Source organism: Arachis hypogaea, chromosome 19, assembly GCF_003086295.3.
Source record: "Arachis hypogaea cultivar Tifrunner chromosome 19, arahy.Tifrunner.gnm2.J5K5, whole genome shotgun sequence".
NCBI classification, from domain to species: Eukaryota; Viridiplantae; Streptophyta; class Magnoliopsida; order Fabales; family Fabaceae; genus Arachis; species Arachis hypogaea.
Window position 1 is genome coordinate 149,401,335 of NC_092054.1, and position 13,663 is coordinate 149,414,997.

At 37.7% G+C, this 13,663-nt stretch overlaps 2 protein-coding genes across 2 annotated transcripts; one reads left to right on the top strand and one right to left on the bottom strand.

The window, feature by feature from the left end:
- Positions 1-206: 206 nt before the first annotated feature.
- LOC112776521 (G-type lectin S-receptor-like serine/threonine-protein kinase At1g34300) lies at positions 207-3,106 on the bottom strand. Its single transcript, XM_025820714.3, has one exon. It carries the CDS (start codon positions 2,866-2,868, stop codon positions 436-438), a length of 2,433 nt encoding a protein of 810 aa, XP_025676499.1. The 5' UTR covers positions 2,869-3,106; the 3' UTR covers positions 207-435.
- An 8,552-nt stretch (positions 3,107-11,658) lies between these two features.
- LOC112779054 (uncharacterized) lies at positions 11,659-13,092 on the top strand. The gene has a single exon (XM_025823314.1). It carries the CDS (start codon positions 11,659-11,661, stop codon positions 13,090-13,092), a length of 1,434 nt encoding a protein of 477 aa, XP_025679099.1.
- Positions 13,093-13,663: the final 571 nt, after the last annotated feature.

Genomic DNA, 13,663 nt, shown 5'->3' on the forward strand with positions numbered 1-13,663 from the left:
CTTTAAAAATCATTGGAGCACTACTAAATACTTTTTCATTTTTATCATATTGAATGGTAGTGAAGAATAATTGCAGCCTAACAAGTTGTGTAGTTCAGAATCAGATGAAAAGTGGAATAAAGTATTGTCTTAATAAAAATTCTCTTCAACAACTCCAAAAAGTATCTTAATAAATTAACCTAGAAGTATTACAAAAGATGCTACAATTTTTACAAACTTTATTATTAAGACAAAAAAAGAATTATTCTCAGCAATATTAATGGGTATATTAGGGTAAAGAATACATGATAATTGGTATAAGGATATTACTACTCCAACAGCAAACAATTACACATATAATATTACAAAGTGGTAGAAGAAATCTCATATCATATCACCAAAATCCAGAAAAGAAAGGAATGTTCTTTTCTGAGTTACAAAGAAGAAGACTGGGGGTCATGTTGAAGCTGATGAATCTGCAACATTGGTGTTAATTGCACTAGAAAATCCCATTGTAATGGATTTTGGTGGTGGTGGATTTTCAATATCTGTCACACCTTCTAGCATTTGAACAACCTTGCTCATTGTTGGCCTCATTGATGGCTGCTCCTGAATGCACCAAAAACATGCCATAATCAATCTCTCTACTTCCTCCAACTTCACTTCTTCACAAATCAATCTTTTGTCAATCACACCTCTTATGTTACCTTTCTCAAACTCCTCATAGGCCCATATAGAACATTTCTTTCTGTTTGTTTCTTCTGAAACTTCAAAGTTCCTTCTACCACTCACTATCTCCAACACAACCATACCATAACTATACACATCTGATTTCGAAGTAATTGGAAGGTTTGCCAGCCATTCCGGCGCTAGGTACCCTCTTGTTCCTCTCACACTAGTCAATGTTCTGTGCCGGTGATTCGTGGCACTCGAGAGCTTTGCAAGGCCAAAATCCGAGACTTTTGCGTTGTAGTTCTCGTCTAAGAGAATGTTTTCAGGCTTGATGTCACAATGAACAATGCAGTTTCTACACTCCTCATGAAGGTATGTCATGCCTCTCGCGGCGCCAAGGGCGATGTTGAATCTTTGATCCCAATCCAATAATTTCCCTGATTGTAGTTCATCATCAACAAAGAGGAAATTATCAAGTGATCCATTTTTCATGAACTCGTATACCAAAAGCCGGTGACTCCCTTCCGAACAGAAACCAATCAACCTCACTAGATTCAAATGATGGGTGCTACTTATGGTAGAAACCTCCATCCTAAACTGTTTGTCACCTTGCTCAATTCCCTCAAGTTGCTTCACAGCAACAACAGTTTTATTAGCAAGAGTTCCTTTATAAACAGCACCGAATCCACCATCACCTAGCTTCTCCTTGAAGCCCTTGGTTGACCTTTGAAGTTCCTTGTAAGAGAAATGGATTGGTGCGCCGGATGCATACTCAAGCAGAGCATAATGAGCAGAGAATCCACCGAATCTCGGGATATTCCTAAAACACCACAACCATAAACCACCCTCAAATGCAAGGAAACCTAAAATGCTACTCAAAACTAAAGCTACTACCCAACCATGAAACCTCCAATGCTTCTTAACAACATTCTCCGAAGAGGGAGTTGAGTTTGGAGCTACAGGTGGACAAACCTTAATGAAGGAAGTGCTAGGCAGCGCAGGATTCTGGTATCCACTGATGAAATTCGACGTCTTAATGTAACACCATCCGGTTCCATCCGCCAAGGAAGTGGAAGCAAAACAAGAACTAGCAGCAAGACAATTTCCACTACAAGCTGAAATACCAATGAAAAATATCTCAGGATTAACAACAAAAACAGGAGGGTATGTCAAGAATTTTGCATGATCCAATTGCAACATAGCAACCTTCCCAACACAGTCCTCAAGCTTCACCTTCCTCTGGCACCCTTTCCTACCATCATTAGGATCAACCATCTCAAAATTCTGAGATGGACAGCCACAAAGAGGTTCTGATTTTGAATCATAACTACACACACCATAGTTCCCACAGTAACCAAAAACCTCACATTGATCCTCAACAGCAACCCAATTCACATTCACAACTTCACTACCCTTCAAATAACTATAAACCCTCAAATTCCCATCATCACCAAGCTTTAAAACCCTCAACACATTGTTCCCTCCTTCATTATAGTCACTACTATAGGCAACAACCACAGGAGAAGTCAAATTAGGATCACTTATCTCCAAAATCCCCACAGACTTCAATCCTAATACAGGTGAACTCAAATTCACACCACTCATTGAAAAGTTCAAGCCTTGATCCCAATAAGTAACACTATTATTCCAACTAAGGGTAAGATTCCCAGATTTCTGAAGAAAGAATGAGTACACCCCAGATCTCAGAACCATACCAAGATTGAAACTTTGAGAAGGGACAATTGTATCAGTGGGGTTCTCAAAGCTTGACCAAACAGTGGAAGTTCCATTGGAGAGAACAAAGTTTCCACTTTCAAGAACCGTTGCTGAGGTGACGCCTATGTTGCTGGTGTTGGAGTCCCACAAGGTAGCGCCGGAGCCATTAACCAAGCGAAGGTTTCCAGCTGGAAGGAGGCGGAGGTAGCCGCCGAAGTCCACGGCCGCAGAATTTCCGGCAGACCAGATAATGGGGGCGCCGCCGGAGTGTACGACGGCGGCGATGAAGGAAGATGGGGTGGTTTGGAGAGGGTGGAAGCGTAGGGAAAAGGTGTTGTTGGGAGAAGGCCACGATTGGTTGGTGTTTGAAGCATAGAGAGTTGTTCCCGGTGAGATGATGGTGGTGGCAGTGGTGAAGATAGTGATAGATATGAAGGTGACAAGGGACAGTGACAAAGGTGGTTGTTTTCGGAGTTTCATGTTTCTCTGCAGTAGCACCATGTCTTTTTTTTTTTTTTTTTATGTTTTTAATCTTCTTTCTTATTATTAAAGAAACCGGTTTAGAAGATCATATAGGATGGTATGTACGGGGAGAAAAAGAACAGAAAAGAATTTGACTTTGGACTTTGGACTTTGGACTTTGAAGTGTTGGTGGGGTAGCCATGTGTGTAGTTCTGGACTTCTGGTAGAAAGGGTATGAATGTGTTTTCTTGTTTTCAAACTTAAATGTGACTTATTTTTCAAATAGTGTGGTTTTTCTTTTTCCAATTTTCAATTCCATGGTTTGATTTTGCGAGTATCTTTGCTTTTTAGTCAGTTCCAAGTTTGGATTTGATATTACGGCTAGTCAAGAATGCAAATTTTATTGTGATAAGGTCAAATTAGATGCCATCAATATGGGCGGTTGAATTTTATTTTTAATGCTGAATGAAGTTGAAAAATAAATTTCATACGTCTATAAATAGAGGAGTAATCTCAAGAATATTACACATATATACAAAAGCAATAAAAATTTTCTTTCTATTTATATTATCTATATACAAAATTCTTCCTCTCTTTTTTTCATACGTTAATACATATATAAGTATCATCTCTTTTATATTGAGATAGTATTTGTGTTTAATATTGTTATCTAATTATATTTCTATTTGTTACCTCTTCCTTATTTATTTATTTAGTTATTTTATAACACGTTATCAGCACGAAACTCTAACAAAATTTTAGGAAGACTCCAGGTAACAAATTTTTATTATGTCAAAACTCTATCATCTTGAATATAATGCTCTTGATATATTTGAAAACAATTATTTATCATGGATACTAGATGCTAAAATCCATCTTGATTCAATGGATCTTGGAGATATCATTGAAGCTGTAAATAATACATCCCAAAAGGATAAAGCCAAAGATATGATTTTCCTTCGTCGTCATTTTGACGTATGATTGAAAAATGAATATTCCACATTAAAAGATCCTGTAGATCTGTGGAAAGACCTTGAAAAAAGGTACAATCATCAAAAGACGGTGATACTTCCTCAAGCCCGATATGTTAGAGAAAACTTTCTTGACCTTCCATGCCTCGAATGTGCTCCTGCAGCAGCAGTATCGAGAAAAAGGATTTAAAATTTTTTTGGAGCTAATTTCTTGCTTTCTTGTTGTTGAACGCAACAATGAGTTGCTCTTAAGAAATCATGAAGCGCGCACAGCTGGCGCCGCCCCATTTCCTGAAGCAAATGCGGCAAATTATAACACCAGAAGAGGTAAATGGCAAGATTTTGATAACAAGAAAAATTATGGAAGGAAAAGAAATTATATTCATAAGAAAGGATCTCACTAAAAGTGGGATAAAGAAAGAAACAATGGGTAAAGTAAATCAATTAAGGATAAATGCTTCCGTTGTGGTGGAAAGGGCCATTGGTCACGTACCTGTCGTACCCCAAGGCACCTAAGTGATTTTTATAAAGCATCCTTGAAAAAGGATGACAAAGGAAGGAAACAAATTTTGTTTCAAATGATAAAAATTTCACCATTCATTATGATGTATCTAATTTCTTTGAGGATTCTGAAGGAAATATTGGCTATTTGATCAATGATGGAATAGTTTGATATATGTATGTATTTGTTAAGTATTCATGTGAATAATTTTGACTGTGCATGTACTTCTACTCATTTTATAATTATCATTTATTTTTGAAGAAAAATGGCAAGGACATATTCTGAAGATATTTGCCTTGCGGATAGTGCAAGTTCGCACATTATTCTTAAAAGTGATATATATTTTACCCATCTTGTGCCAAAAGAAGAGTATGTTAATACTATTATTGACTCGGGCAATGTGATAGAAGACTCCGGAAGATCTATAATTTTGTTTTCTGGAGGAACAAAATTTGTAATAAATAATGCACTATTATCTACCAAGGCTCTGAGGAACTTGTTGAGTTTCAAAGATATTCGCCGAAATGGATATCATATTGAGACTATGAATGAGGAAAATCATGAGTACTTATGTATCACAACTCATGATTCAAATAAGAAAGTTATATTAGAAAAATTACCCTCACTTTCATCTGGGTTATATTATACCAAGATTAGTGCAATTGAATCACATGCCATTGTAAACCAGAAGTTTACTATCCCAAATGAATTCATAACTTGGCATGATAGATTGGGTCATCCGGAAACAACCATGATGAGGAGAATTATTGAAAACTCTCATGGACATTCACTAAAGAACCAAAAGATTCTTAAATCTAGTGAATTTTGTTGTGCTGCATGTTCTCAAGGGAAGTTAATTTTAAGGCCATCACCAGTAAAGATTGGATTTGAGTCCCCTGAATTCCTAATAAGGATACAAGGTGATATATGTGGACCTATTCATCTACCATGTGGATCTTTTAGATATTTTATGGTCCTGATAGACGCATCTTCGAGATGGTCACATGTGTGCTTATTATCTTCTCGCAACCTGGCGTTTGCGAGATTACTGGCTCAAATTATTCAATTAAAAGCACAATTTTCAGAAAATCCAATCAAAGCAATTCGTCTTGATAATGCTGGTGAATTTACTTTCCAAGCTTTTGATGCATATTGTATGGCTAATGGAATAAGTGTTGAACATCCAGTAGCTTATGTTCACACACAAAATGGGTTAGTAGAATCACTTATTAAGCGCCTCCAATTAATTGCTAGACCCTTACTTATGAGAACAAATATCCCAACCTCAGTTTGGGGCATGCTATTTTACATACTGCAGCACTTATTCGTTTGAGGCCAACGAGTTACCATCAGTTCTCTCCTATGTAATTAGCTTTTTGGCTGGCAGCCAAATGTTTCCCATTTAAGAATATTTGGGTGTGCGATATATGTTCTCATTGCACCACCTAATCACATCAAAATGGGACCCCAAAGAAAATTTGGAATATATGTTGGATATGATTCTCCCTCTATAGTGAGGTATCTTGAGATACAAACTGGAGATGTATTTAAAGCCCGGTTTGCGGATTGTCATTTTGATGAATCAAAATTTCCAACATTAGGAGGAGAGAATAAGCTTCTTGAAAATGAACTTAATTGGAATGCATCATTGTTGATGCATTTAGATCCTCGATCAGGGCAATGTGAATTAGAAGTTCAAAAGATTATACATTTGCAAAGAATAGAAAATGAATTGCCTGATGCATTTTCTGATACAAAGAGGATAACCAAATCTTATATACCAGAGAAAAATGCTCCAATTCGAATTGATGTCCCAGTAGGACAAGTAGTCACTGAAGCAAATTCATGCCAGAAGTGTGGCAGGGCAGAAAATGCCCCAATTCGAATTGGTGTCCCAGTAGGACAAATAGCCACTAAAACAAATACACGCCAGAAGCGTGGCAGGCCTGTCGGTTCCAAAGATAAAAATTCTCGAAAGAGAAAAGAGGTAAATATTATTCCTGTTGAAAAAGACATAGTAAAGACACCTGTAGTTGTCCAAAATTTTAATATAGTTTTAACGCCAAAAGACGTTCAGGTACCTGAAAATTGTGAAAATGATGAGATCTCGATAAATTATGTCTTTACAGGAGAGAAATGGGACCGAAATAAGACAATTGTCAATGAAATATTTGCATATAATGTGGCATTAAATATCATGCATGAAAGTAAGGATCTTGAGCCAAGATCAGTCGAAGAATGTCGACAAAGGAATGATTGGCCAAAATGAAAAGAAGTCATGAAGGCTGAATTAGACTCACTTGCAAAACGTGAAGTCTTCGGACCTGTAGTCCGTACACCAGAAGATGTAAAACCTGTTGCATACAGGTGGGTATTTGTGAGAAAACGAAATGAGAAAAATGAAGTTGTGCGCTTCAAAGCCCGACTTGTGGCACAAAGTTTTTCACAAAGGCCCGGTATAGATTATGAAGAAACGTATTCCCCTGTAGTGGATGCGATAACATTGCGTTATTTGGTCAGTTTATCTGCATATCATAAATTGCATATGCATTTAATGGATGTGGTAACAGCCTACTTATACGGCTCATTAGATCGTGATATCTATATGAAAGTCCCTGAAGGATTAAAGATATCTAAACCATCCAATGAATATTCACAGGGGTTATACTCAGTCAAATTACAAAGATCTTTATATAGTCTAAAGCAATCTGGACGAATGTGGTATAATCGTCTTACTGAGTATCTGCCCAAAAATGGATTTAAGAATGATGATATTTGCCCATGTGTTTTCATAAAGAAATTTGCATCTGGATTCATTATAATTGCTGTGTACGTTGATGATTTAAATATCATTGGGACTTCTGAAAAGATTCCAACAATTATAAAAACTCTAAAAGAAGAGTTTGAGATGAAAGATCTTGGAAGAACTAAATTTTGTCTCGGCCTGCAGATCGAGCATATAAAAAAAGGGATCTTTATTCATCAAACAACATACACAGAAAAGATCTTGAAGAGATTTTATATGGATAAGTCACATCCATTAAGTACTCCAATGATCGTAAGATCTTTGGATGTGAAAAATGATCAATTCTGTCCTAAAGAAGAAAATGAAGATATCCTTGGTCCAGAAGTACCATATCTTAGTGCCATTGGAGCGCTAATGTATCTTGCTAATAATACACGACCCGATATATCATTTGTTGTGAACCTACTAGCAAGATATAGTTCCTCTTCAACCAGAAGATATTGGAGTGGAATCAAACAAATATTTTGATATCTTCATGGAACGGTTGATATGGGATTGTTTTATCTCTATGGATCCAAGTCACAATTAGTTGGCTATGCAGATGCTGGATACTTGTCTGATCCACATAAAGGGAGATCTTGAACAGGATACATGTTCACATATGGTGGTACAGCTATATCATGGAGGTCCACGAAACAAACGATTGCTGCAACATCCTCTAATCATGCCGAAATACTTGCGATTCATGAAGCTAGTCGCGAGTGCTTTTAGCTGAGGAGTCTGATTCAATATATTCTGTCATCATGTGGACTGATTGATCATAAGATAGCTCCAACTGTCCTGTTTGAAGATAATACAGCATGCATTGCTCAACTTAAAGGCGGATACATTAAAAGTGATAGAACAAAGCATATTTCTCCCAAATTCTTCTTCAATCATGATCTTCAAAATCAAGGGACAATTGATGTCCAACAGATCTGCTCAAGTGACATTTGGTAGATTTATTTACGAAGTCACTCCCAAAATCCTCCTTTGAAAGATTGGTACATGAGATTGGGATGCGCCGATTTCGAGACATCAACTGATGTCGACAAGAGGGGGAGACTGTACTCTGTTTTCCTTGGTCAGGTTTTTTTCCATTGGATTTTTCTTGACAAGGTTTTTAATGAGGCAGTCTCTATCACTAAAGGATATTATACTCTTTTTCCTTCACTAAGGTTTTTTTCCCACTGGGTTTTTCTTTAGTAAGGTTTTGACGAGGCAATAATCCTAAATGGGCATCTAAGGGGGAGTATTGTGATAAGATCAAATTAGATGCCCATTAATATGGGCGGTTGAATTTTATTTCCAATGCTAAATGAAGTTGAAAAGCAAACTTCATACGTTTATAAATAGAGGAGCAATCTCAAGAATATTACACACATATACAGAAGCAATAAAAATTCTCTCTCTATTTATATTATCTATATACAAAACTCTTCCTCTCTTTCTTTCATATGTTAATACATATATAAGTATCATCTCTTTTATATTGAGATAGTAATTGTGTTTAATATTGTTATCTAATTATATTTCTGTTTGTTACCTCTTCCTTATTTATTTATTTAGTTATTTTATAACAAATTTGAATAATGACAAGGAATTGTCGGCCTTTTATTATCATTAATTATTACAATAATAAAATTTTATATCCAAATTATTTAACTAACTAAATTCAATTAAATTGCTATAATTTTTGGTTTTTTTTTTTGTCACGATCTCTCTTAATCTAGTAGGTTAAAAACTAATCTGTCACATTTAAGAGTTTATTGTTGGCCAATAGGTTATTATATCCATAAGGTAAGATTCTAACCTCTGGCGTTTGCTTAAATAGACTAGTGAACTAACTACTAGACTAACCAAACTTAGTTAATTGTTATAACCTAATTTATTTTCATGCGCCACTACCTCTAACAACTATTTGAATTAACGCGCGACTATATATAACTGCCATTTCTATGCGGATTTCGTTTTTTTTTTTTAATTTTCTCAATGTTTTCTACGTTCACTTCCTTCTTTGTGTTCTCTTTGTTCTCTATATTCTCTTCGTTCACAATCAATGCTCTTTGATCTTATTTGAACAGGTATTTCATTTTCGAAGACAATGAATGATGTAAATGCACACTGTCATTTTATTCTCTTTCATTTTCGTTTTCTACTGTCATTTTCTTTTCTTATTCATTTTTTTCTTTTTGTTTTACCTTCTTATTTACTCTCTTAACAAGAAGGAGAAGAAAAAGAAGAAGAAGAACGCACGAACCGTTTCACGCAGTTGGAGCCTGTATGTACGCTCAACTAATGAAACTGATTTTTATTGAACTTGGATCAACTTGGTTGGACTTAGTTATCAAAAAGACTTGAATGTATAATATAAGTGTAATTACAATATTATCCACAACAATAGTCATTTGACTCATTTCCAATCTATTAGTAATATATTAAAACAGAGCTTAAAATAATTTTTAGATGCATTATTAGTCTTTTAGCTTTTTAATATTATGTCACGTCAGTTTAAGTGACTAATTCACATAACGTAAACATAATTTTCTATTTTTGTATTATGTCATAAGATTCTCATTGTATTTTTATTTTCTCATAATAATCTATTTTTATATAATGTTATATGATTCTTTTTTAACCTTAACTTTTCATATTCTCTTATCCTTTATTTTTATATAGATTATACTATTACTTTCAATGCTAATATTAATTATTTTTAATAGGTATAAATTTAATTAAAAATTCATTCTTTCTCTTCTCCTTTTATACTCATTACTTATTTTTATATTTATTATATAAATCAACATTTATTTTACATATTTTCTTTACCTCCTCTCACATAATCTCATACATTTTTCTCCTTCTCCCTCTCAGTTCTTGCTATTCTTTTTTGCACAATTAGAATTTGATTGATGACCATAGTTTTTATTTTTATTTTTTTTAATTTGCTAAACATATGTATTAGGTCATTGTGTGATTGTATTTATTAATTTTTCTATTTCTTTGTAATTGTATTCATGAGTTATATATTGTCTGTCACTTATATATCACTTCTTTTTCTTTTCAACAATTTATATTTTTTAATATCAATTAGTTGTAATAATATCATTAAAAATACATGTTATCCTGATTCATGAAAAGTAAAATTAGAAAAATTAAATATTATTTTTAATTATCAAAATATTAATAATATTCTTACTTGTATTTTATCTAATAATTTTATCATTGTACTATAGTATTTAAATATAACCTTAAAAAGATAAAAAATAAATAAATAAATAAAACTAACTATTTAAAAGTAAAAAAAAATTATATGAAATTAGGTGAATAAAATTTAATTAAATTTTTTTATTACTTATTATAATATATTAAAAGAGAGCACAAGATAATTTTACAATCATTTTTAGACATTTGATTTCACTCTATGTTGTCACATAAAATTTTTTTAGGTGGCATAATCTTCTATCTTTGCATTATACCATGAGATTTTTATGGTACTTTTATCTCTTCATAATAACATATCTTTCTATAATATTATAAAATTATTTTTAAATCTTAATTTTTTATATTTTTTATCCTTTATTTTTATGTAGATTACACTATCGTTGTCAATGTTAATGTTAATTCTTTGCTAAACGTATGTGTTACGGATCCGGCCCACGACTTCCACACCCGGAACCGTCTCCAAACCCGGTTACCCGGATCCAAACTACTTCACCCTTCTGGAAGGCCTGAAACCGGCCCATGGAAGCTCCTAACCAACTTTCAAATCCAAACGTCTCCCTTATCTTAGCCAGATAAGATAAGATAAGATAACTACCATTGCCTATAAATAGAGGACCCAGGTCCCTCCAAGTATTCATTCATTCCACACACCCTCTACCTCTTAGATCCATTCTGACTTGAGCATTGGAGTGTCTTTGCAGGTACCACCCCCCGTTGCTCCAGTCAAATAATCCGGCATCCGCCTCGACCTGCAAGTTCCCGATCCATCTCTCAACCCGTACCGGAGGCATCCAGTACATTGGCGCCGTCTGTGGGAAACTTGCACCGATTAAGTCGGAATGGCGGACGAACTCGAAGAGCATTCCGTTAGCCACCAAGATAACTCCCGAACAAGGAACCCTACTCCTGAACACCAAGAAGTTGTACCCCACAGAAGGATAGCAAGCGCCATCCGCCAAACTACTCCAGTGCATAACAAAGAGAACGGCCCCGTTATCATCGAAGCACGACATCCCGAAGACCTAGGAGACAAAGCAGCCCAAATAATCAAAGACCTCTGCCTCCGAGTACAGGAACTCGAGGGCCGAGTTGCTACTAAGGAAAAACACAAACGCCGAAAACGGAAGTCACGCAACCTCCAGATCAAGATCTCGCCACGGCAGATCGCCAGAACGACGACATACCAAGAAGCACAATCGAAGCATCTCGCGTGACCCGAGACACGGCAAATCGCCAGAACGGCGACACAGCAAAAGGTATGACTGCAGTGTCTCCCGCGATCCAGTTCACACAAACGTCACCGACGGCACCGAGAGACCAAACGCACGAGAAACGACCACGTGATAATGGGAGCCACTCCCTTCACCGAGAGAATCTTCAAAGCAAAACTCCCTAAAGGCTTTGATAAACCCACGAACATGAAGTACGACGGAACCAAAGATCCCCAGGAGCACTTAACGGCCTTCGAGGCCAGGATGAACCTAGAAGGCGCTGCCGACGTCGTCCGATGCAGAGCCTTCCCAGTAACCCTAGCTGGGCCAGCGATCAACTGGTTCAATGCCCTTCCCAACGGATCCATAACCAGATTTCACGACATCTCATGGAAGTTCATGGCCCAATTCACCACCAGAATCACCAAAGCCAAACACCCCATCAGCCTATTGAGAGTCATGCAGAAACAAGACGAGTCCACAAGGAAGTACCTCAACCGATTCAACGACGAGTGCCTGACAGTCGACGGACTCACAGACTCGGTCGCAAGCCTTTGCCTTACAAACGGACTCATGAACGAGGACTTCCAAAAACACCTTACTACCAAACCAGTATGGACTATGCACGAAATAAAAAGCATCGCAAAGGAGTACATAAACGACGAAGAAGTAAGCCAAGTCGTAGCCGCCAACAAACGGCAGCATGGCAGCACACAACACGGCTTATCGGCACCGCGGCATAACCCCTCCCCCAGAGAGAATCAGAAAGAACACCACAAGCCAATGAACACAAACCGACCCCCCAGAGTCAGAAAATTCTCCAACTACACACCACTGACAGCACCGATCACCGAAATATACCACCAAATAGCAGACCGCGGCATCCTCTCGAAGGCCCGACAGCTAAAAGAGAGAACAGGCGGCAACAAGACCTTCTACTGCGACTACCACCGAGGATACGGACATAGGACACAGGACTGCTTTGATCTAAAAGACGCCCTTGAACAAGCTATACGAGATGGCAAACTCCCCGAGTTTGCCAAAATTATCAGGGAACCAAGACGCGCGGAAAAGGAACGATCACTAGAAAGAGAAGGACATAACCCGAGAGCACAAAGACAAGGCCCCAGAGAAAGGCCGGAAGCCGACCCAACCATTATGGTGAATGTCATCACAGGCAAAGATGTCCCGGGGAAATCAAAATCGGCACTAAAAAAGGACCTCAAAGTAATTTCAGTCAGACAACAAAATTCAACCACCACCGATAAAGCAATAACGTTCTCCCCCGAGGATTGTCAGCACGGTACCTCGGCAGAAGATGCCCCCTTCGTCATCTCGGCAAAGATCGGAACTGGACTAGTCAGAAGAATACTAGTCGACACGGGAGCAGACTCCAACATCCTTTTCAGAGGGGCTTTCGACAAACTCGGACTCCGCAACGACAACCTCCAAACACACCTCAATGGAGTAACCGGGCTGGGGGATAACTTCCTCAAACTGGATGGCTCCATTATCCTCCCCCTTACCATAAGGGAGACCACAGGAAGACAATTCTGTCCGAATTCGTAGCCCTCAAAGACTCCACCGCCTATAATGTCATCCTTGGAAGGAAAACAATAAATGACCTCTCCGCCGTCATCTTCACCAAATACCTCCAATGAAGTTCACAACAGAAGATGGCTCCGTCAGGACTATCCACGGAGACTGGGAAACGGCGGTAGAATGCGACAACACTAGCTTAGCCCTAGGAAAGAGATCTCGGGACGCGGCCGGCATATTCTTAGCCGACCTGGACACCCGACAAGACGGGCAACCTCGACCAGAACCAGAGAGGGACATGGAGAAGCTACAAATAGGCCAAACCAAAGAAGAACACACTTTCATCAATCGGAACCTCCCCTACAACCTCAAGGAGGACCTCTCACGCCTCTTAAAACAGAATAGAGATATGTTCGCAATCACACCCGCCGACATGCCGGGCATAGACCCCGACCTAATATCCCACCGGCTAGCCGTAGATCCAATGGCTAAGCCCGTCACACAAAGGAGACGAAAAATATCCCCCGACCGAGCTGCCGAAGTCAAAAAACAAGTCAAAGCCCTCCTCGAAGCAGGCTTTATCAGGGAACTACCCTATGCG

Bases quoted from the DNA above. Each gene is read 5' to 3' on its own strand.
- LOC112776521 (XM_025820714.3), bottom strand. From the start codon at position 2,868: ATGGTGCTACTGCAGAGAAACATGAAACTCCGAAAACAACCACCTTTG.
- LOC112779054 (XM_025823314.1), top strand. From the start codon at position 11,659: ATGGGAGCCACTCCCTTCACCGAGAGAATCTTCAAAGCAAAACTCCCT.